The sequence below is a fragment of the Tachypleus tridentatus genome, chromosome 12, assembly GCF_004210375.1.
Source record: "Tachypleus tridentatus isolate NWPU-2018 chromosome 12, ASM421037v1, whole genome shotgun sequence".
NCBI classification, from domain to species: Eukaryota; Metazoa; Arthropoda; class Merostomata; order Xiphosura; family Limulidae; genus Tachypleus; species Tachypleus tridentatus.
Window position 1 is genome coordinate 12,914,122 of NC_134836.1, and position 26,639 is coordinate 12,940,760.

Below are 26,639 nucleotides of genomic sequence, written 5' to 3' on the forward strand. Positions count from 1 at the left end.
CACATAATGGTATCACACAAATTATTCCATTTTCAAAAACTATGTAAACACAGTGGTATAATGTATACTCCAACATCCAAAAACATACATGTGCATTCTACAATCATGTTGATTTATTCTATACTCAAAAACATGTAGACACAATAGTATTACATAAATTTCTTTAATAGCATAAAATGTACACAGACTATTACTATGTATTTTCTTTATAACTTTTAACCTTATTTCTATAATGTTTTCACTCAAAAATATTGAACAATTGATATTTTGTGGCTTTGTAAAATTCATTTATTCTAATTTGCAAAGAAAAAGTTAACTAGATCTTGACATTTATTACAAATAGATTTATACAAGGCTTTATTCACATGATATTCATTTGCTGTTAATAATAATTTAACGAATAATGTTTTGAGAGGCTTGTGTCAAAACAATTTGGAGAGTAGTTTATATATCCACAAGAACCTGAAATAGCAATGTAGGTAAACTAGTATGTCAATATAAATTATATCATCAAAAGTGATCACTTTAATTATAGTACATAGTCATTAGAAAAGTTATGAAAATTTAATCCCCATAACAAACTTTCACATCTTCAGAATTTAAAATATTTACTCTCTAGTAACATGAATTTTCTACACAAGATATTCAAATTATGGCCTTTTATAAACGAGTCTATAAATAAAATAGGCAAAATATTTGAAGTTGTATTTTTATTTATATTCAAAAAACAAAACATGTAAAATATGGTTACCATTAAACCTTAACACCTATAGAGTAAATGAAAAATTATATATTTACTTTCATATTTATCATTAGGCCTATTGAAATGCTTACCTGCTTCAAATCAATTTGCTTCTGCAAACTCTACATTTTCTGTCCTAGCATGTTGTAAAGTTTCCAACTGAAACTCAGACTACCCACTGGTAACTGACCTATATCCCTAAATGTGTCTTAATAAACTTAACTAAAGAATCCAAGATGTCTGTTGATGCTGAATTGCCAATAAAACCGCTTGTAAAATATCTTGTACACACACAGTTTTTGGATTCATTCTAAAACTGTAAGTGAATGTCCAGTTGTTTAAGCTGGTTCTACTCATTTAAGTTCTTTTTAAGAGTAACATATACTCAACATTTTACTTCTGCAATGAAAAATAAGGTCACAAAACACAGATTGTCATGTACCTTGATTTTCTTTCAGCATAACTGTAATTTTGAGCTATTGTGCTATAATGAAACAATTGCAAATAGTTTTCCTCTTGTGCCATAAGGTTTCAGTAAAAATTGTTTCATCTGCCACTTTCTTTGATACAACAGAAGCTCAACCACTGACTAGATTTAAAGACTAAAAAGGCAGGTCTAACATTTTTGTTGTGAGGCCTTGGATTGGCAAGACTCCTGGTCAAAAACAGCTATAAACTTGGCCTAGTTCCAATGAGGTAAGTTGTTGTAACATTGTCTTTTTTGGACTATGTCACTGTACTACATTTTACAGTTGATCTGTCCCTTTGAAAAAGTCATCATTAATGTTTGGATTTGGTCATTATTTCTAAATTTTTGCAATGTTTTCCATGTTTCTGATGATCTATGAGGGCATTTTTGCCCATTCCTTCAATAATTATCACTTTCCTACAACTTACAAAAGGCCTTATGTTTGTCATTTCAATAGCACTCACACTACTAAAAGTAGGGACCATTTACTATACAAGTATTGTTGAAAATGCATTTTCCCATTTCCAATTTCAGACATGCTTGCATGCTGCATGCTCTTCTGTCATTGCTAATTAGTATCATGCACATATCTACTCAAGCTAAAACACAAAACTGTACATCAGACTGAAATAAAGACTTAGTTACAAGTAGGCCTAATGATGCTCTTGTGGCTTATTTTCACTAAAAATATTACTTTATTGCTTAAATAAGCCTTTATATAGAATTGTAATAAAGATTAAAACCAAAGCTTGTCTCCAAAGTATTTTATTTAAGACTCAAACATGACTTTTAATGTCCCTTGAAATGGATTTTTGTTTTCAAGGGCTTTTCATGTATTTCAAGCACCAGTGCAAACCCTGCTTAAAGTAAATAACACTGAATAAGCTGTAACATATGATTACATAAAAAAATGACTAGGAAAACTTCTGATGGAGAAAAAAAATTCTAATGCAAAATTTGTAAAACTAAGAAGAAAGCCACAAACATGAGATGTTTTTGTGTGTGATAATCATTGTGTTCTAATATGTTTCTAAATCTATAGAAACACTTGTTTGAAAAAGCATACAGGTAAGCAATGTGACAACTGACTGTTTAGATGGCAAAAAACTATTTTTTTTGTGTTAGTAACAACATATACAAGGACAACAAATCCTTAGTTACTGAAAACAAACAATAATAATCAAATAGAAATTGAGCTTAACCAAAAGTATACTTAGAAAAACATCACCTATATTTGTGTAGGTCTAGGATACAAACTGAAAGTTGTGTTTATACTGAAGAATGCTTTTATTAATTGGTGTTTTATGCTATTTTTTCAGTTACATAACTATTCCAGTAGGTAAAGACAAGTAACAAAAATACACAAACTATCAGACAAAAGGAAGTTTTTTTTGTTGTTTTTTTTAAAACAGCATTGCAACACAATTTCCAAACATTCACAATCTAAAGTATATGATACAAATACTAAACCAAATTAAATATTTTAAGCATAAGCTAAATATTATGTATAGTGTATATGTACCAAATTTTATGGAATTAGTTTGAGTACTCTAAGTGTGAAAAAAAGAAAACAGGAATAATGCAATGTCATCCATGCAGTCCTAACAGGTTTGACTGGTAATCAATAGGAACTTGTGTTGTTTTTCCTATTGGTCATTAGGCATCCGAGGTTTCAACTGCTTCTCTTAATAAAAAGATGCCCCAGGTTTCATTTACTTTTATTAATCACAATGCATACTACATTTCATTTATAGTTACTAATCAACAAGCATCCTAAGCTGTATTTGTTTATTGTAATCAGACATTCTAAGTTCAATTTGTATCTTTAAAATGGATGTTATAAGTCTATGGAATAATCTTAGCTTATATGCTTGTCCTATGTAATGGAAAACAGACTGCATGACACATTAGCTGATATCCTGTTTTTGAAAGAGTTCAACTAAGATTGAATTTTTAATCTCTTAAATTATATTTATTCTTTCAAACTTTCTTTTTTATTTGTTTTAATTTTTGATGTTACATTACTATTGTTTGTAAAATAAAATATACTTAACTCAATGGACTTCAGTTACGAGGACAAAAAACTAATAAAAGATGCAAGAGTTGAATGTTTCACATAAGTCCAGACATTCCATATAAAGAAAACTAAAAATATTACAGCTATGATTAGATCCCAAGTAATCTAACTGAAGAAAAGCCTTTTGAAGACATGTAAACTTACAGCATCTATTTCATTCAAAGCTTTCCAGCGTTCTTGTGGGGCATCAATTCCATAAGCTGTTTGTATTGTTCGATGCAACTGACTTGTCCAGACTCGTAAGCGTGGGATCTTTTGGTCCACTATGAACTTTGCAAGAGCACGGGAATACTGAAATAGTCCAACATTGTTAATAAGTGTCATGAATTTTCTGTTTTCCTTTTAATAAAATCATCAATAATCTCAGTCTACAAAATGGTGTAGTACTTAGAATATGAAATGTCATTCCTATTGCTTTGTACATTAGATATTCCACATAATATCCAAACAAAGTCTATCATCAATATTCTCGATATGGACTTGCAACAACTACAAACAGTCTATCAATTGTAAAATACACTAAAAATATTGCATAAATGAACATCAAAGGCTGTAAAAATTGCTTCAAAACTGAGTATCAAAACATGTTTTATATCTCATAATTTTTTTTTTCAGTATTAGTGTACAATCTCTTCATCAAGTACATGAACTTCTAACAAATAAACCTGTTCTTATGAATAATTTATTTTGAGGCATAATCAGGTAATTATCTACACAAATATACTTCAAGAACCCCAAGTGGCAATGAAAAATGTGGTATGGTTTACAATGTTAAAAATATGTAATACTCAAGATTTTAATTACATCTCATAAAACAAAGTTAATTACTCTCATTTAAATTATTTAACCTTTATGCTATGACATATCTATTCACCTATTCTCTCAAAATTTGTGATATATCTAACTAAATACAACATAACAAATACAGTAAACTTGTACAACATAAAACTACAAGACACAATCAAAGCAGCAACAATTATAACATTTGCATTCATAGCTTTTATTTTCTATACAAACTAGAGAATGTTTTTCATCTAAAAACTGGCTATATTGATGACAACACAAATGAGAATAGGTTCTTTACCTCCCACCCTCTCTCAGATAATTCAGCATCCCCACCAATACGACCTTGAAGGTTGAAGTTGCTCTCACCATGCTGGATGTGGATATTAAATCACAAAAAATAAAATATCTCTCAAAATTAGAAAATACTGACTACAAAAGACTATATATATAATACTAAATATTTGGTTCAATTTTAGTACTATAAATTTTTATATATAACTTAAAGATCTAATGACCTGTCAACCATATCTTGTCATTTTAACAAGAAATAAATTTATTATTTTCAAAAGCATGCATGACAAAAGAAAAAAAAAAGTTAACGTTGGAAAATAATGATGTCCACTTTCTGAAAATGCTCAGGTTATTGCTGTTCTTTTTGGTGACATGAAGTAAATATAGTAGTAACCCTTATATAGAACAAAACTTGATAGTCAACGTACTTCAAAACCACTTTTTTTTTTTTTATATAACAAACTCAATATTAAGTAACATATTAATATAACTTATGTCTGGTAAAATGTACAGATTCCTCCATACAAATCCAGAATTAATTTCTTCTTGCTATAAACATAAACCTTAAAGTATCAATTTAAAGAAATGTGTTGCCCCTAATTTTTATTTTATAAAACATCTTTCTATATGAAACATACCCTGGTAAGATAAATAGAACGTGGAGTGATATGTATGTTCATCAGATAGTATACAATTCTACTCTGGATATGACCTAAAGAAAGTTTAAAAAAACAAATATAAATAACACTGTAAATTTAACTAGTATATAACTCAACACCTCACAAATATCAACACTTGATAGATGTCTTTTATGATGTTCTTGTGCCAGAACTTGAGAGTAATGTTTAAATGACTCATACACTCAATGTATTATTTTCATTTGGCACAGTGGTTAAAATTTCATTTAAATAAACAATGAAAGTGGCTAATAGTTTATCAAAAACCAAAGATAGCATTAATGTTTTATTAAACAGTTAATTTAAAGCAACAACTTTACTAAGTATAACACTAATTTTCATTGAATTAATCACCAAGAAAAATACTTTAAAAACACACAAGCAAGTTTTAGAAATAACATAAATGTGCTATATATGTTCATGTTATAAATATTAAAGACAGAAAATTACCTTCATGTCTATGAACTAGAACCTTAGCACCTGCATTGAAAATCTTCATAAAAGACAAGAGAGTTTCTTTGTTCTCATTCAAACTTTCATATGTCTCTTTGTAATGATCAATTCTCTTCATAAAGTCCTGAAGAGCTTCATCTTTATTCATGTCTCTGTAGTCTGGACTATGAACTTTCACTTCCTAGAGAAACATCATCGTTATAATTAATAGATAGGTGTTATGCAATCAGAGATAATAAAAACAAAACAATATGAAACTCTACAAAACACCAACCAGAATTATTTTCATTTGGTTTTATCATCCAATACTTCAAAATATTTTTGAAGTATGAAAAACTATATTTAAATAAGCTTAAAACCTTTAACAATACCATTTTGTCTTAATAGTTTAAGATTATTAATAGTGATAAATAATGCAAATTTTACTGTTAAACAGACAAAGTTTATAAGAATGTTAGAATTAAAACTAACTGATATAAATTGTTGGATATACAATACTATTTACTGTAACAATTGTTTAGTTAATTTTGTGATTTAATATAACTGAAAGTTATGTGCAGAGTTCAATTCTTGTAGTATTATGATACCAAGTTACTCAAATCTTCATTATCTTTCTTGACACACCATAGCATTGCTTGCATAGTTTACAAAAAGTTCAATGCTTCAGTGAAGACGGAATGTGTGTGTGTGTGTGTGTGTGTGTGTGTGTGTGTGTGTGTGACCCATAGAGATAAAGTTAAATGAAGTGAAAGTTCAGCCAGAAAAACATTATAAAACATGAAGGAATTAGTAGGAATGTGAGTCATTACTCATAGCAGATGATATTTTAAAGAGACAAGAATAATGTGTTTAGTCAAAGGGTGCTCTAAAGTAACTGAACCCATCTATGAGGATTTTGATGAAAGAGAGAATTATTTGAAGAGTTCAAGATACAACTGTGGTAACTCACAGGGTGTTGTGAATTATTTACTGCTGCTGTTATGATAAGAGTAGAGAATAATAATCTGTATTGACAAATGGATTCTAAAGTAACTGAATCAGCCTGGGTTGACTTCATAAGAAAGAATTATTTAAAGTTCTAGATACAGCTGTGATATTCTACAGTGTAAATAATTTTTATACAAACATTTGATTTGTTTTGAATATATTTTAAAACAAGTAGATTGTGCACTGTCTATTTATTGATTGAATTTATTACCAACAAGTCAGAGACATCTACTACAGGAGAATCCCAGTCCAACCTCTCACATACATAAAACCCTGACAGATATTATGGGGAAATATCAAAATACTATAACTAAAGAATAATATTCTCTGTTTTGGATATTTTACTATAATTTTTTGTTCATAAAATAAAATTGTAATTAAATTCACTCTATGATCTAAAACCATTTATTGTCTATTATGGTTAGTTTAACAAATACTAGTTGTAAAGGTTAACTGAACTACTAACAATATTTATTGTTGATTATCAGATTTAACAAATACTTTTTGTGATTGAGCAGATTTTTAATCATACTCAACAATTCTTGCAGAATAAGGAGAAAGAAATAATCATAGAAATAAACACTATTTTTTACCAGCCCACAAAATGCTAGAATATCTAAATCTCCTCATCATTTATCATATTGACAAAGTTACAGTTTATAATGTTCAAACTTACTTAACACACAAATATTCTCATACATTAATTCATGACTGATATTAAAATATCTTATTATTAAAAATTTATAATAGACTGAAATATTGGGGTCAAGAAACCTACGTGAACTGTTATATATTATAATTTATCTTGGACGAGTCTTCAATTTATTTTACACACATTACAAAACATATTACAATTTAAGATAGATGAAAAATTTTCATTTTAAAATTTAATTAAATGTTGATGAGTATTAAATTTATAATATTTGCCATCAAGATTGATACATGCAATTTTCTTTCTTAAAATATACTTTAATATACATCCAACAATACAATTTATAATAATGATTATTATAAATAATGGTTTACATACAAGAGTTTTACAAACTATACTGAGTCTTCTAACTGGTCTCAAACTGAATATTTCATCAACGACCAGATTAATTGTAAGTTGATATCGTTACACTTCACTTAAGCTACTTAGCTTGATTGGCCTCACGTTGCTGACTTTATCGATGAAGAAATTTAATATCCTCGTAGAAATACTAATATCCAATTAATTTACTGAAATTGGATGCTTTGTAATGTTAAAAATCTACAAACATTCCTAGTCAAATTCTGTAGTTTTTTGATAAACAGGCGTTAATCACAAATATAGCTTTCGAGGCTTGTAGTATTACTGACTGCAGCTGATCAATAATAATTGTCTCTTGGCACATTGGTTTGTATAGTCAAACATGAGATTCTTGAACGTTAGAAAACACATAAACCACATTTTTTATTTTTGCTCTCAAGAATCTAGAAATTTAAAGAACAGGTACGACTGTCAAAATACACATTATGCATCACATGCACAAAAAACTATACTGAAACAAACGTACAATAATAAATCTGTTATACCTCCTTTAGAGAATTAAAAATTGGCATTAGGCAATATACATTGATAACAAATTAAATACAATACACTGTGAAAGAATAGTACAATTTCAAAAATCATGACAACATAAAACAATCAATACAAATAACCTTATGATAATAAAATTACATAGCACATGGAAGGTGGATGTTATCAACCCCTTTGACACAGATTCTTTTTGAATCATATTCTTGTAATGTTAAATTCTGATTCAACAACCTTCTGTTCTTGCCCTTCATTTGGTTCAAAAACATCAATATGTTGTGGTCATTTAAATGAAAATATGTTGTTGAGATGCAGATATACTGAAATATTCTAATGCTAATACTAAAATAAAAGTTTTTCCCACTGTTGAATAGTTGTTTTGATGACAGTTAAAACATTTTAGGAAAATAACAAACAGGGTATTCAATACATCTCTTGTCTGATTGCAACAGAATTACACCAGAACTACAATTTCTGGCATCAACAAGTAATGAAAAAGGCGTATCAAAGTCAGATGCCATCAATACAGTGTAAGTGCACAATACAGATTTAACCTTTTCAAAGTCAGATTGGCATGTTTCAGATCATTTGAACTTTTGATTTTTCTTCAGCAGGTTTGTTAATGGTACAGTGATGTCAGCAAAATGTTTACAAAATTTTCTGTAATAACTAGTTATTTCCAAAGATCTCAAACGTTTTTTGTTTGTAGGGGTTAGATAATTCATAATGCAATCAATTCTGGCTTGAATTAGAGCAACTAGACCATGACCTATCACGTAAGTAAACAACTCTGGCCTTACAAAATTCACTTTTTGCTAAGTGTTCAGTGTGATTGGCTTTAAGCCTCTCAAAAACACCACTTAATACACAAGTGTTCTTCCCAGATGTTACAGCAAATTACAATATCATTAACATAAATTCGAAGATCTGACAGATTGTTAAGACACTGGTTCATCATTCACTGAAAAGTTACCTGAGAATTTTATCTCAAACACTATACTGGTATAATCCATCAGGAGTAGCAAAAGCAGAGATTTTAACAATTAGAAAAACAGCCCAGCAAGCTTTAGCCCTACAGGTTACAGCATTGCCATGCCATGTCAGTTTCTTTATAACACTCAGCTGTATAAACCTATCACAAATAAATCTTACAAAATCATTCTTACCATCACATTTGCTTCAATAATCTTCATATCATCACAAAGAGATTCCACAAAAAACAGCTTGAAACCAAACTTTTCACAAACAAGATGATGAATCAGTCGACGTCGTTCAAAGGAAGTGTTGGTAGCATCATATACCTGTATGAAAATTAGCTGGTACTTTACTATGTCTTGAAGAGAAATTTTAGGTTTAATCATGCTTGAATATGGAAAAAACAAAAACTCATTTTAAGGGCATAAATAACTGAATAAAATTCTACTTTCCCACTATTTCACTATATTAGATATACACAATTGTTTCATTTTAATTTAATAAGAGTTATGATTTACACAGTAATAAAGCATGAGTGTTAAAGTGAGTCATTTTTAGAAGCTATAATTATAGCAATTTTGCCTACATAACTGTTTATGAGTCAGATGTTGCAGACTTCAACTGTTTTGAACTGATGTTATGTTGCACAAACCTAAATTTTTCTTGTTGCTTTAAGCGAGTATTGATACATCATAACATCTTGTAGGTTGTAGAAGGTTCTTCTCCTCAGTCATTCGATACACACACACGCATTTGGTTTAAGCAACCAAATTAGTACATGCAAGTTAGTGAAAGTAAATGAAAAAGAAAAAGGGATAGAGATAAACTGGGTAATCATGAATTTAGTCATAAATGGTGTATAGTGGCAACTTTCAAAGTGTAATCATCACAGGCTGTATTGTAATAACAGAGAAAGAAAAATAATTCATCTTGCTAGTTGGGTTCTAAAGTAACAACCAGTCTATGTGGACTTTTGACAAAAATAGAATTATCTAGAAGAACTCAACAGAAGTAGAAGTTAAAAAGAAATGGTCCAGTTTTTAATATTGGTGAGAATAGAGTGAAAACTAATGTGAAGCAATTCCAGGACCAGTAAAGAGCTCAGTGAGTCTGTATAAATAGTACAATTTGAGTACTGCTTAGCTTCTATGTAGATCCATGGCAAGAGAAATGACGTACAGTTTGGCAGTGAACTCAGAAACAGTAGAAGAGGTTCTGTGCACAACCACCAAACCACAACAAACCATGGCAGAGCTTACAGTCCCACCTGATTTCAAACCATCCATATAAATGGGAATTGAAGGATGGTTTGAAAAATATTCAGCAAATAACAGATGGTAGTTCCAATCAGAAGTATCTTTTTTCTCAGATGGCTCAAAGTAAGGTCACACTTGGGGATGGAAATAAGATGTAGTGGGAAGGGTTAACCAGTGGATACAGCAATGTCTTCCAAGGACAGACCCAATCCATTTAGCTGTGCCTGAATACAAAGGCTGAAAGGCACAATGGAAGATTATCTGTTCTGGAAAAGTATGGTCTACTGAGGAAGGAAAACACAACCCCAGGTGGGATGCTGTGGTAAGGATATAAGTCTTAAAGCAGACAGTATAAACAGTTGCAAACAGTAGAGATGTACAGGAGATTCATGAGACTCTGTGTACACACTCTGGACTGGGGAAGTGCAGAAGGCCTCTGTGCAGAGCCAAAGCCCCTGAAAGGGGGACAGAATTATACTGCCTACTGACCTTCCAAATTTTGTCATTTCCATATGATTTTGAAACTGGTGGTAGATGAGATACTGGTTGTGAATTTAATCCACAATTCTTTCTGGCTTTGGTGTCTTACCTGCCAAGCATGTGCACAGGCCCTCTAAAAAGCTATGAGGTTTGAAAAGTGTGGGATACCTACTATGAAAGGTATCCCAGGCTCATTTCTGAGCCTTCTGTGCTCTATGCCAGACAGGATTCCACCATGGATGAAGATATCATGAAAAATGTATCAAGGTTTAAGGAAAACATGAGCAGCTGCCTGAATAATACAGTCAGTGACTGCTACTATGCAGTTGTCTATTTATGGCTCACACATGACAGCAGGATTAAGTTCTGCGAGAGCAGTGAAAGAGGGCCAGTTGACTTGGTCCAGCTTCCACCAGGGCACATGGGTAAGATGGCATCGATCACGGCCAGTCTCTCTCGAAATTACAAGAAAATGATCACGGCCTTGTGGGTTACTGTCAACCCTTTATGAAAAGTGGGAGAATAGTGAAGGGGAGCAAACTGAGAGATCAGTAACAGTAAAGGACTGACTAGGTGCATGAAAATAAGTATAAGAACAAGTACTGAAGAGAGAAAGGTTGTGATCTGAGAACATACGTTCTATGAAGCAACCCCTCCCATCAATATCAGCACTTTCCCAGAGGGGATTAGGTCCATTAAAGTGTCCCAGGTTTGAAAAGGGAGACGGCAACTGTTCAACAAGAGCATCAAGGTCTGATTGATCATGGGTCTCTCCAGAAGACTGGTAAAAAAAAAAAAACAATGATGGTAGACCCAAGGAAACACAGATGGCTATGTCCTCCAAGGGTGTGTCAAATGGCAAAGACAAGGTGCATTCATCAATCACACAACCTGCCATTTCTGTACAAAGAAAACTGCCAAAAGGTGACTGTACTGGCAATTTCAGAAATATTTCTTGTAAGGAAAGACACACAGGACAGTGAGAATCAATCAGTGGTTTGATGTCATCCAGATTAGAACGTAAACCTGGATAGTTCCACTGTATCAAAGAAGCCATTTTTACTTATGTATAGGTGAATTGGTATATTTTCTGGTCCTTCTGTTTTCAACCACATCTTTTTTTCTTTACCAAAGGAGGTCTATCAACCTCCATGAATCTGCTCTGGGTCAATTGGGTAGGTCTCTCTCATTGGAGGAAGATTCCAGCATCTAAGGGCGTGAATAAACAATCATTTATACAGGTTCTTAGCGAGTCTGATGCATAATGATGCTTATTGTTTGAGAAACCTTATTCAGGTTAGCAGTGTTTGTGATATTGAATGGTGATTGTTGTTTAAGTGAAATTTTAGGCAGGTTCAAAGATATGTTAAGCTAATGCCAAATTATGTGTTTTTATTTTACAGTCAGAATATATAAGCTTAAACAAAATGAGCTATTTAGTCTATATTTTAACTATCAAATGGTATGTTTGATGCAAAATGATTTGATGAAGTGTACATGCTTTAAGATTATTGTGGATTGACAATATCTCCATTTCACTAGTTAACATTTAACTTAAAAATTATGGTCTTTTCAAACCATATCACTAGAATATTTCTTAAAAGGTCTGACCAACATCTATATTAATTTTAATGAGTTGGTAGCTTAAACCTATGAAACACCATAATAGAGCTCATGTACTTACAGCTACTTCTCCATCATCATCTAACCATTTACACATGTCCTCCAAAGCATCCATGGCACATTTACTGAAACAGAACAAACTTTAAAATTTGTACTTTTGTTATTTGAAATTTTTACCACACTTTGCTTTTCAATTTGTTAGTTTTCAGATATTTAGGAAAAATACTCAACAGCAATGTGCATTAATTCTCTTAGCTTTAAACTAACAGATACAAGAAAAGCTTGTTTGCTCTTGTCTGATTGAATGATGAGATATGATCACCCTTATAATGTATCCAGTGCCCCAAAGAAAAGATCATATCTCTTCTTTCCTGAAAATAAGAGAGGAGTGTCAGGTCCACAGTATATGGTAACTGCTTGGCTTCTGACAGACTTAAAACTTTTGCAGTAGTATTTGTTTCAACATACTATTGCAAACAACCTCTTCAGCAGCTTTAAACTTGTTCAAATTTCTATGTATTCTTCATGTAGAATCAAAATTACTGAGCAACCAAAAATATATTCTCCAATTTCATGATCCAAACCTCTACAATTTTTTATTGTATAAATGAAGCTTTTGAGAAATATTTGAATATAATTTCAAAATAAGTATTACTCTCTTTTGTTAACTGTCCTATTAAACTAATATTTAACCACAGAGAATCTCACTCATTACTATAAGATCTCTTGTGTATTAAGTAAAATAAGACTAAACATTATCTTATAAAACAAACAATGTGAAAAAACAAACTAATGCATATTTTGTGTTCACAACACTATAATTCCAATACACATTTTAAGCATATTACATCTCGGAGATTTATGATGCAATAACTGCCAACAGCTTAGTAGATTTACAAATTACACAAAGTACAATACAAAGAAATTATTTTAATATTGTTGCTAATTAAGTTCAGATACTTTCGGTAAATATAACAAAGTCAGTAATACAAAAAACTGGTATATGAAAGTGAATATTTATTGCTCATGATTTTGTTATCTCTGAAGTTAAGGTTCTATTACAATAATTTTCACATTTTTCTGTAGAAAAATAGTCCTTTTGGAAAATATTTTTTTAATTAGATCTTAGTAAATGCAGTAAGCCAAAGTATTAAAATTTTCCATAATCTTAATGCATCTGTATGTGGTACTTTTAAAAACTGTCATATTTTGGTTAAATGGAAATACAACTTTCATTTGATCATGTTTTTCCACAGAATGTAGCTTGATTCTACAGACCAACAGTTTAATGTCATCCTTTTTTTTTTTTTTTGTAAGTTTCTCAATGTTATTATCAGTTGTGTAAGTTTACCAAACCATATCAGGCTGAATTTAAACTTAAATTAGTACAAACATGTGGTAGAGCAACAAAGAAATTAAACAAAACTGCAACTGTTTTACAATTTAAATACATTAATCACTGCTCTATAAAAAGTTCTTCATTCATGTAATAGCTGAACATACTAGTTTTTCATAGGTTTATTTTTTATGCTATGCCAAACCAACTTAGAAGTGAGACTAAATTTTACTTAAAAAGTGCAAAATTTTGCAATACAGAATGACATATGACTAGTTATACGTCAATAACTGTGCTGCACTGTAAAATATACTTAAGTTTGAAAACAATCACTACTAGTGTGTACTGAACAAGTTAAAAGATTTTTTTTTTTTTAAATATACAGATAACATTCACTGCAAGTTTCATGACACTTGATAAATCATGAGGATAGCTGGCCAACCTTGAGTAAATTTTAAACTTTAAAAAAACAAAATACTCTGTTATTGTTTGTAACAATAACAATTGTAGTGAGTTTACTAAAAAGAAAAAAGACAGTTAATTTGATTTGTTGACTGTACATCTTCAAAACTTTTTGGTAAATGACGTTATACCTTCTATTTTTCTATTTTACCAAACACAAATATACATAAATATGTAATCACAAAAACTTTAACTCTACAATTTATTTCAAATTTAAGAAGTATCCATACAACCACATACACACACACAGTGAATACCTAAACTGTCCTATTAAAACTATATAAACCTGTCTACCTCTATTTTAATGAAGTTGCATAAATAAATGGAAAAGGGTATCCAACTAACAAACAGAGGCATCACTAGATACTTAAAAAACTCAGACCAATAGGCACAGGACTTTTTAAGTTTAAATACCATACCAACCATGTTTTTCTATTCATATTTTAAGACATCAACTGAGGATTTGAAACATTGTTAAATAGAATTGGGGCACTGGTCCTATGTACTAGTGCCTAATGATGCCTTTGCTGTTAGAGGTGGTTTTGCATGACAAGTACAAAATGAGGGATTTTTTATAACAAACAAGTGAACAACTGGTTTATAATTTTCAAAGTAATGAGTACTGTGGTTTCTGAAAGTTAAATATAACTGACAAAGTCAAAAAATCAAGTGCAAAATAAGATGTTTCTGTAACATTAAAACATGCAAACACATTCATAACTGCAAAACTAAAGTGCTTTTGTTAGAGAACTGCATCTTACATTTTCAATAAAACATTCTAAAAAGTGCAGAAAATAAAAGTAAGACTTTCTCTTTAATTAAAACTAAACAACTTTCTTTTAATCAAAGACCTACTTGCGTATTGCCATAGCTTCTTTATTGTTTGGGCTAAAAAATTCATGATTTTTGTAAACTGTTGTGGCTTGTCTACGATATTCTCCCACATTAAACACTAGATAAAAAAAAGAAGTAAAGACCTATTTCAGAACTACATAATGAAAATACAATGTTGCCTTTAACAACAAATCTCAGAGTTAACTAGACCAATTATGTAATTTTTAATAATAAAATAGGGTCCACACAAGATCTGAAAATCTGGAAAAAAAATAGGGATCTACAAGGCTTGATCTTAGAAGCCTTTTTCTATGACTTTTTCACAGATATAGCTCTCATACTGGTTTTATATTTACCCAAGGATAACAATTCTTAAAGCTCTGGTCACATCTGTCCATGTTTTATGACAATTTTGTAAATATGCCCAGTCTTGTAAGCAGACAATTTGTGGACATTTGGTACCTCTATTAGCATCAGTGGAGAGTCTTCTCTAGCTTGTTTTACAAAATATGTTTTTTGCAACCAGTACCTTGTCAGAAATGCACCAACATCTGCTGCATTAGTAGAACATTGAACATTTTGCCATCTTGTACTTTTAAGTAAGCTTTGAACCTAATGCTTCCACTATCTGTCCTCTGATGCATGTGCAATATTTACAGAAGATCTGATTGTCCTTAGAGCTCTCCATGATTACTGGCTTTGTAGAGTTCCTAATTACACTAATACCATGACCTCAGGCAAAGTTAGAAAATTTTTTATTTTAACTTTGCCTGAGGTATCACGGTATCATTTTCAGTTCCTTAGTTCCTTTCAGTTTTAGGGTTTACAAACATTAATGGGTTCCTTATAAAACAGCACATAATCTGTTACACTTCCAAGATAGTTAAGAAAATATTTATGGTCTAACTAACTCAGATTTGTGATTAATGACCAATCAAGTAAGATAACTAAAGATCAATAATTATAAAATCTGCCAGACACATTAAAAAAATGTAATTAGTTCTGTGTACCATTAAAATCTTTAAATTCACTTAAAAGAAAATACTATTATTCACTTAGTAAAACATTTACTATCCAATAACAGCAAGATCTAGTATGTTAAAGATCTTTAATTCAGAATTAAAAAAACAAAAAAACTGCAATGGCAACCAACAAAACGTCGTGTCTAAAACTCATCTTTTAAAGTTTTCAAACATGGAAGTTATATGGAATAAAACTATACCAATGCTGAAAATGACTTTTATATTTCTGATTTTTTTTTCTTAATACCCCATAGGTGAAGTCAGGTTATGTTAGGTTAGATTAGTTTAGGTGAGGTAAAGTTAAATTTTATAAATATTTACATTAAAAGAAATACTTAAATTTGAGTACTCTTACAGACTTGATATATTACTAGATAACAAGCACTATGATAATTACAGAGATAAGAGTTTAGGTGGCATTTAATCTGTTTGTTTTGAACTGAGACTTGGTAGAGCTACCAAGTTGCAGAAGAGTAAGACACTGATAAAGAAAAAAAAATAGAATCAAAGTCAGTTACAATGAATATCATATATAACAATACAGAACTAACTATAAATAAAAGAATTTCTGAAATTACTTTTTCTCAAAAGCTAGAAAATTAAAGTTTTAAGTGTATTTGTACTATCACTTTCAGAACTACATGGCACATTTATAGACAGTGTAAAGACACCACACATGCTACCTTTTGTATTGATCCCAATCCAGTTCAAATAACGAGTCAGTTTTCTGGCTATGTAAGTCTTCCCCCGAGCAGGTAGACCCACCATAGCTATCACATGAGGAAGATTAACATAATTGATCCTATCCCCTGAAAAAAAAACAAAAAAACTGTTATAACACTTTAAGATAACATGGTATTTCTAAAAAGTACTCTTTGTAGCCTTTGGTAGGTGAAAATAAAACAATATCAAGTGTAACTTCTGTCTATAACATAGCATTAATATTACCCATGATAACTTGAAATTAAATTACCATTACACTGAAAACTAAAGCTTTAAAATTTCTATCTATAAGTGCTGAAAACAAAACCAGTTCTTCAATTTGTTATACACAATACCTGATAAAATTGTATCACAGGCAACATCCTGTTACATTAAAACATTAATTACAGAATTAATACCAGAATACATGCAACAAACCACTTGTGGGTCCATAATTTTTTGTTAGTTACAAAGCCTATAATAACATAAAAGTCATACAAAGACTGAGAAAAACATACCATGAGTAATACAGCTACTCTGCTGGGATCCCTAAAGCATTTTATTTTGAAAAGGAAGTAATTTCATTCATGTCTTTTGTATCAATTCTTTACACTGAGTATTTTAAAAGGCAAAACATAAAAAATAAATATGATGTAAAATGTTATTGTCACCAGTAGCAAACAGTGTAAAATAAAGTCATTAATTTGAGGATTAGTAAGATGTTGCTTTGGATTTATTAAAATTTATACTGTAAAAACCTTTACAAATATTCAAGCCCCATTTTCAGTTTCTACAAAAAACTATTAGTTATTTAACAACAACAAAAAAAAAAAAAACACGAAAAATAATAGTACACTGCTACATAAGCAATTTAAAAAAATACTGCGTTTTTCAGTTGTTTATGTTTAATTAACATGAGATTTTTCCATAGTTAACTCAAATGTACATTTTTAAGGCTAAAAAAATAGGAATTAAAACTGTTGACCTAGCGTCAGTCATATTATTATTCGATAAGGAAATTAAGTCAAGAGCAAAGTTGTTTAAAAAATCAACAATTTCCCAAGAGTAACAGGGAAAGTGAGTCTCCTGCTAATCTTTACATTAAACAAGTATTAATATTTTTAGGCATTACTGTAAAACAGTATTCTTGAATCAGTACTGCTTGGCGATGAAAACATAAAAATGATAACCTTTTTTTTTGTATCTACATGCTGCATGACCTTGGGATTTTTAAACCCACGTGACAACCCCTGCAACAGCTTGTAGGAAGGTCATCCATATTTAAAATACACTGAAACATGACCGAACATTAGGAGCATCTTTTTCTCGGAAATGTGCTTTGCTAAAATGGTTATCACCCCCCCCCCTCCCGTTATGATCCTCTGCTTAAATGCCACTCAGTGACTAAGAAAGCCCAATATATATTAAAATTGTTTTTATGGCTCCTGTAGAGTGTAATATTATTTTGTTAAACATTTGTATTAGTTTTAGTTCGAAGGGGATTTGACGTCACGTGACGACCACGTAGCTATACTTCTGTAAATTTTTAAAGATCATGATAATATATGAGCGATATAAAAACGCAAGTTATCTATTCCGTTAGTTTGTTACGTTTTTGGGTTGACTATCGAGTTGGTGCGTTTTTATTCAGATAGCTTTTACTTCAGTTTCGTATATATATTCAGTTTGTTTCGCCGAACAGAAATAACAAGTACGAAAGGTTACAGAAACTGAGCAAGTAACTTTTTAGCGTTATTTGTGTAATTAGGTCAATCGTTGGTCTGTGGTAGTATATAGAAAGAACTTGTAGTCGAAGAATTACGTTATTATGTAGACTGAATTTTATTAAATTTACCGGAAAATTCACCAATTCACATGAATTGTAAGACAGTTAAAACTCCCGCTCAGACATTTATCAGTTACATCCTTGCCACAAAAATTGCATTAGCCATAATGGAAGTCATTTGTAAAATCGCTGGAAATAGTTTTACAAGAAATATGTAGGATCTAGCAAATTTTCACTTCTATTTATTTTTTTAAATCACTAGTTTAAGAAAGCTAAAAATCCAAACTTCTGTAAAACTGAAAAGGTGTCATATCTAACACTGAAACATTCAAACTTGTATACTTAAGCAAGTAAGGTAACAAACACACTTTGAAGTTCAAAAGATGCAATTTTACTCCAAGATTTGTAATTATGGTACGGCACAGTTTCTAATAACCACACTCGAATTTCGAATTTTTGAGCCATCTAAACATCAACTGTTTCACGATGCTGAATGTATTAGTTAGAGAGCCAAACAACGGTAGGGCTTCATTATAGAAATCAGCCATTTCTTGTTCTTTATTATTAAACATTATTCCGCCAGCTTACAGTAAAAATGGCTGCGACTATTGTTTTAAAAGTAGCAGTTATACTAAATGCAGCGTTGCGAATTGTATAGCACAGTTTTTAAGTTTATTTGGCAACCACAAAGTACATTACGTAACTAGGGCATAAAGTGACTCAATATGAACTGAACAAAATATTTTAAACATTATTCGTAAGCCTACATAGTTTTTCATTGGTCCAATTCTTATTTTTTTAAACAAACAGTGCACTTATTCTTAGTCGATGACTGAGTCATTATTGTGCAACTTTCCTATGACTGTGCGTGAAACGACAGAAATCATCCAATACAGCTAAGTAGGTTAATATAGTCAAAGGCACAGGACGAGATTCGAGACTTTCGCCATTACGTTATAGAATTAAGCACTGTACCACAAACCTGAATCTGATAACAATACCGCCCTAATTCTATTTATTTAGAACTGTCTAAAACACTGGCTTAACAAGGAAAGTTGCCACCAGGGGATAAAACGACAAGTACCTCTACGTCTGAAGATTTATATTTTTGACAGTGCTGTGTGTTACTTCCTGTTTACTTTGATTCAGTTGTAAGTACATAACGAACCCCATTAAGTTTTATAAAATTGTAATAAATATCCAAACTTATCTACTTTTTTTAAAGAAAAGGCGCCTCTTGATACTGGGTTATATGGCTCAATGCTAACACTTATACGCCACTATCTTAACCTGTTCAGTGCCGTAGACGAGATAACTCGTCCAAGCCGATCGTAACACAGTGCCACGGACGAGTTAATTCGTTCTCAATAATATCTAACTTTAAAGCGAAATGTCAGCACCATACATGCATTTGACCTACTTACAAATTGTTTCACTTTTGATCCAAAATGGCGACACGAAAAAGTTACAAAATGAAGAAGCATTAGAGTTGTATTGTAGCAGCTGAAATACTTGGCAGTCAACAGGTTAAACCCTACCTAAAGAAAATCCCACCGGATTTGCACAATCCTCAGCCAAAGCCCCAGAACGACGTAATTTCCAAAAAAGAAAAATAAATATATATTCTAAAATATTCATAATAATTGTCAAGTTTGAAAAAAAATATGTTATTCAAAGTCGTGATAAAATGAAGGCTGAAGCAATTTCAAACTACCTAAAAATCTACTTATTTTTCGCTTATTCTTTGTGTTCGTTCTTTCATCATATGATAAAAGAATCCTTCACTTTCCTTGAGAGTTAAAACTGCCTAATATATAACCAAATAAATTAGTCCATACAATATACATAATTAAAACCGAAGGCAGCTAGTTAGAAGCACTTCATGCAAACTCTTAGGTTGCTCTATTCAAATAATGGAATTTATCCGTCACTTTTATAAAACACCCATGTCCCCAAAGTGCGACGTGCGATTTTCTAGCAACGATATGCGAGCCATGGACCATCGGATTCGCAAACCGGCGCCCTAACCTAGTGATAATGTTGGTCCATTAACTAACCGAGTTAATTTACATACATTCATTGCACATAATTTAAATGAACAGCGAAATAACTATGTATAACCATCGAAATACATCTATTACACAATTAAAATAGGCTTTTCTTCTTACAACTTACTACCAATCTTCTTGTTACACCTGTAAATATGCTTTGACCACGTGTCTTTCAGAATATCATATATAAATTTCGTAAGCCGTCACTTTCAGTCGGTGTGTGTGTGTGTGTGTGTGTGTGTGCGTGCGCTAGTTTGCCATCATCACATCTTAGCTTCCATTTAAGCACAAATATCAGCAGTCAGTGTGTTGTTTACATCACCTATTATTAAACAACCGATTCCGATGGTGGAAATGTGAAGAGCCATTTATATATATATAACTGATCCTAGATTCCAGCTCATAAAAGCCAGAGGCCTAAGCGCTCCGAGAACACTGAGGAAGCCTACATGCTTTCTCGCAAGTTTGTAGTCCAGTTTGAAGCACAAGTATATCGACATTATTTACCACTAGGATGATTAGTAAACAGACCTTTGTCACCCGTGTTCCAGTGATCAAAATGACAGAGAAGTTAACATACATAATGATTTTTCCATGAAATGTTTAGACAGGTTATATACACAAGTATTTAGAATTGTAACGATTAGATCAGTACAAACTGGCCATTTAACAAAATATTGAAGCAATTTCTTGTATAAATATATTCTCAAGACGACTGGTATAGGCATTAGCACTTTAATTAAAATAAAGTGCAGAACAACGTTTCGACCTTCTGAGGTCATCCTCAGGTTGAAAAAAAAAAAAAAATCCTTTAGGTATGATAATTTCACAATAGAAATAACAGTAAATTATCATTCTTCATAAAACAGCTATATATCATTCATATCACAAGTCCAGATTCTGCACTTCACTGCTTTAATTCACACCTCAAACATCGGCAAAATGAAAGTTCGTTCCATATTAATGTTCTATAAATAACAATGTCCAATGAACGTTTACCTCCAAATTAAAGGTAAAGGATGTGCGTGGGAGTTCCATCGAACCCCCTATGCTTGTGGTGTAAAAATAAAATAAAAAAGACAATTACAGTGCAGCTAGTTATTGTATTTAACGTTTTCTACATAGTCTACATTATTCTGACGAAGTCAGCCTTTTTTGGGTTGAAACAGTTGCATGCTCCCACACCTCCGCTTTGCATACTGATTCTGCTTAACACAATGTGTTGGATTTTGGTCTCACAAATTAAAAGCCCCTTTCATATATATTGCGTGTTAACCTGAATATTATGCGTAAATCGACTAATTTGCTTACTCCTTTCATGTGGATATTAAACAAATAAGTATAAGCAAGGCAATTTCAATTCTCGACAGAAAAAAATAACAAGATATTAAGTTAAAATCTGATACGATAATACACGCTATTAACGGTTTGTTAAATTACGATTTTCCTTTAGCAATACTGTCTTAAACACTTGTGCCTGGAACTAGTTGTATTTTTTGCTTCACGTACATATTTATAGATTCTTAATTTTTTTAACAGGATTTAATAAACATGCGAGTGTATAACCGAATTTATAAACAAGGCAAATCAGTTTTTCAAACTGACATGAAAAAGGAGTCTTTTTAAACTGAACGTATTGAGAAATGGAACGTTTAACACATAAAATATTCATCGACCGATAATCTAAAAAGCAGCTTTATTCTGTTACAAAATGCTCTACCGTTGATTCAGCAAACAACCGAGTTTCATATTGCATTGTTTCGACAAGCAACATATACTATTCAGCGATCAAAATTACTCAAGTTATATTTTCACGACTGTATTATATAGAGAAAAAAAACTAATTACATGATTCTACAAGAACTTTACACGTGCGAAAATAATTGTAGTGCTGTGGTGAACAATTATTATAATTGAGGAGGCCTTTCCTATAAAAGCATATTTAATTAAGAAAAAAAATGAAAATTAGCACCTTCTATTAATGCATTTTTTAAATTAAACTCGATGCCCCAATAGCATCGTTATTCGTGTCATCATACCATTAGAATGTAGCCAATGCTTTCACTAGAAGAATTTTAATAAAATTAAGCTATTGGATAGTGATACTTGGAAAAAACAAATATTAACGAAAAACTCAGTACAGACTGAAGAAAAATAAAAATTGTGGCTACATACGATTAAAGAAGTAATCTAACCTACATAAACATAAAAAGCCAGTGTGTGTTATGTCACTCTTGATTTCTCGAAATGGGAATAGTCATAAAAGCTAAAACGAATTTATCCAGATTGAGGATTGTTTGAATTTCGTGAAAAGCTTTACAAGGGTTATCTATGCTAGCCGTCTTTAATTGAGCAGTGTAAGACTAGAAGGGAAGGCAGCTAGTTATCACCACCCATCGCCAACTCTTGGGCTACTCTTACCAACGAGTAGTAGGATTGACTGTCACTTTTATAACGGCCCCACGACTGAAAGGGAGCATGTTTGGTGTGACGTAGATTTGAACCCGCGACCCTCAGATTATAAATTGAGCGCCCTAACCACCCAGTCATGAAACTTTACAAGTTGAGTAAGTTTTAGGAAAAGTAAAGACGTAGTGTAGGATCACCCAGCCTAGAGTCAAGTGCATGAAATGTATAATGGAAACAAAACAAAAAGATACAATTTTAAACTTAAATCGTTTCTGAATTAAGCAATTTCTTATCCAACGTTTTAATAGCAATAGAAACTTAATGAACAGAGACTCTAAATTAAGAAATCAACAAATATTTTTTCCAGTTTCACTGTCTGTACATTTCATACATACAACAACATGATGTTATTAATTTTGTTTCTTCGCTTGATATAAAAATCACTGTTGGAATGTAGTGTTTATCAAAATTCACTGTCTTTTCTGTATATTAGAAGTTGTTGATCTAACTGATTTTTACCAATAACTATTTTATGAACATGCCACGAAGTTTTTCATAAATTATTTTAATTTTGATTGGCTCCCAAAGGAATTTATCGGCATTTGACTGCCTCGACTGCACTTTTTTGCTTCTTTGTTGGTCAAGTTTGATTTCGCAAAGTTTATTCATTTGAATTAACTACGAAACCTGTGATCAGGGTTACACTCTGGAGTGGGAGTGGTAGTGCTTGCCCGTCATTTTTGGTGAACTATACGCTAACTTCTTTGTAAGTGTGCGTTTCAGATCACTATCACCACCATACAATCCATTTAACTTTGAGAGCATACATGTGTATATGATGAAAGTTTTCGCAGTTGAATATTCTCGGAATGCATAATGATGTAAATATAAACGTGCTTGCTCGTCTAACGGCAACAACAGGTTCTCAGTACTGCCAAACTGCTATCGCATGGGTAAATCTAAATTATTCAAATACTCTTGATTTACTAAATAAATCGTTACACTTCGCAACGAGAAACTTTCCACTTATGTATATGCTCTAAGTAATCATGTTGAACATGCTGTAAATTATATAATTTTACAAGATCAAAATATACATAAACCTGGTAGTAGTAGTAGTAGTAGTAAATAACACAATTAAAACGTTTTAGCCACGTTTAAAATTTGCTTTAAAACTTCATAAATCATTTCGAACTGTTATCACAACCACCTGACATTTCGTATGTTATTCAAATAACATACTTAAATTCTGAAATGAGCATTGATATAGTAACTGATATATCAGTTATTTGCTATTTGTAATACTTTCTCTTTTCTCTTCCTAATGAGGTTTTAGTTCAAAATAATATTAATTTCTGAAAAGAAAAACTACTGCTAAGGTTAATGTCAAGAATGCAAGTTAAACGCAGTTTCACGAATATTAGTTATATTATTTGTTGCCGTACTATAAAGTGGTATTTATGGCTAATATTTAGAGGCAGTATCCTTACCCTTCTCCTGTACCGAAGTTCAAATGTAAAAATAAATAAAATCACATGCATAATAACAGCCAGAAAAGCATCATACAATGGTTGAGTGGCTCACTCTAACCTTTGGACATCAAGATTTTTATTTTGTGCACAGATCTAAAAGAGAGAGTCAAATATGTAGGAGATAAATATGTTGAACTTTGAGAACACTACTAGGCTTCCTTGCCCCAAGGGTAAAAGGTTAGAACTTGTATTAGCCAGACCTGACTCCAACTTTCCTTCACTGTGAGATAAAGGGATGGTAGTGAGACATGCAGTGGTCCCAAATCTAAAACAAAGCTAAAATTATACAAAGGGACGGCAATAATATTTTGGAGTCAGCGACATTTCAGGTAAATAGGCCCCCGCTAGCACTATCACTGCTTTAAAAAAGTTTAAAAAAACACGCGATATTAGAACATAGTTATTTCTCCTCTAGAAACGCACTATTCCAAGCAAGAAAAAGTCCGATAATTAGTTTAATAATTTATTAGCGAGCAAACACGTTTTATATAGTGACTTCAAGGAATTGCAAACGCAAAACATTCCACTCTTTTCATAAATTGATTAACAGCTAGTGTGCTGGATTGACGATCAGAGGGTCCATGGTTTGCGACCCGTTGCATCAAAATTGCGCTTTGATCTTTGCCATGCTATAGATACGTTATAAGTGTCGATTAGTTTGTTTTGGTTTGAATTTCGCGCAAAGCTACACGAAGGTTATTTGCGCTAGCCGTCCCTAATTTAGCAGTGTAAGGCTAGAGGGACGGCAGCTAGTTATCACCACCAACCGCCAACTCTTGGGCTACTTTTTTACCAATAAATAGTGGGAGTGACCGTCACATTATAACGCCACCACGGCTGAAAGTACGAGGATGTTTGGTGTGAGGGGATTCGAACCCGCGACCATCGAATTACGAGTCGAGTGCCTTATCCACCTGGCCATACCCAGCCAAGAGTCCATTAAATCCTATTATTTGTTTAAAATAGCAAGAATTTAAGTGGTGTAAAGGACTAACCGTTATACGTTTATTTTAATACTAATGCTTGTTTCAGTACAGTTCTCTTTCGAATGCGACGTATATTCTTGACTGTGTATTGTTCTCGAAATTTGTAGATGCTTGAGAATAAGAATCCACAATATTTGTTTTAGAGAAACGCTGTGCGTTTTCGAACATTGTTGAAACTTCAAGAAACTCGCGTGATTCCTATGAAACCCAAGAGACAGTAATAAAATATTATTATTAATAGGATAGCTACAGCCAGTGTGCTATTGGCCTCGGAAGATATAATCGTGATTAACGCCTATTAATCAGAAAACTACAGAAATGGACCGGGAACGTTTACAGATTTCGAACATCACAAACCGTTTAAGTGAATTAATTTCGGACGTTAGTATTTCTAAGAGAATATTAAATACTGTCGTCGATGAAACTTGAGGGTGGTTCAAGCTTAGCCAGCCGTCAGCAGAAATGTACAGGTGCATCAACAAAGAATTAACTTTCCGTGAACGTCGATAAAAGATTCAGTTCCAGACCAGATATAAGATTCAATATTGTTTGTAAAACTTGTATATAAACCCTCATTTGTAATAACTATCAGTAATAATCACTATTATAATTTTTATTGTTTTCGTATATTAAAATATGTTAAAACGAAAAGTGTGTGTATTAAACTTATCAAATATCATAAATTTGATACATGTTAATAGTTAATTAACTTCTACATTAGTATCAAAGTTTCTGGTTATTTGAAATAGTAATACGTTAATATACATAAATCAATAAGTCGGAGACTCATCCAAAATAAATTACAATACGTAACAGTGGATGCTGCTTTCCTTCTATTCTAAAATTTGAGACGGCTAATACAGATAGTCCTTGGGTAGTTATGATTATGAACGAATAACAGAAACAAGCTTTGTAAGATAATATCAGTTTCTGTTTTTAATCCTCCATCAATCTAAGTGATTTAATTAATGTAAAATGTTAACATTGAAATTTTTACTTTCATTTCGCGCTTAGTCACTGACGTTTAGTGAAAGGTTTAAAGCTTGGTGTAAAAAAATGCAATAAGTAATGTATTAAGTAATTTACAACAATAATATGTTAAGAAATTTATAATTCGTGAAGGATAAAAGACTTAAATTAATGAC

General features: G+C 31.7%; 1 protein-coding gene and 1 long non-coding RNA gene across 6 annotated transcripts in view; one reads left to right on the forward strand and one right to left on the reverse strand.

The window, feature by feature from the left end:
- The window catches only part of LOC143234829 (6-phosphofructo-2-kinase/fructose-2,6-bisphosphatase-like), a 101,578-nt gene that overhangs the window by 38,320 nt on the left and 36,619 nt on the right, over positions 1–26,639 (reverse strand). For all 5 annotated transcript variants that reach the window (XM_076472486.1, XM_076472488.1, XM_076472484.1 and 2 more), the window contains exons 2-9: positions 16,712–16,837; positions 15,028–15,124; positions 12,436–12,499; positions 9,207–9,341; positions 5,493–5,676; positions 5,004–5,077; positions 4,373–4,444; positions 3,433–3,579 (exon numbers count right to left, since the gene is read on the reverse strand). In XM_076472486.1, coding sequence (XP_076328601.1) covers positions 3,433–3,579; positions 4,373–4,444; positions 5,004–5,077; positions 5,493–5,676; positions 9,207–9,341; positions 12,436–12,499; positions 15,028–15,124; positions 16,712–16,837 — 899 coding nt within the window. The remainder of the gene's footprint in view (positions 1–3,432; positions 3,580–4,372; positions 4,445–5,003; positions 5,078–5,492; positions 5,677–9,206; positions 9,342–12,435; positions 12,500–15,027; positions 15,125–16,711; positions 16,838–26,639) is intronic.
- LOC143234831 (uncharacterized) lies at positions 23,760–26,139 on the forward strand. The gene is made up of 2 exons (XR_013018816.1): positions 23,760–23,929; positions 25,736–26,139. It is a non-coding gene; the product is annotated as an uncharacterized LOC143234831 (long non-coding RNA).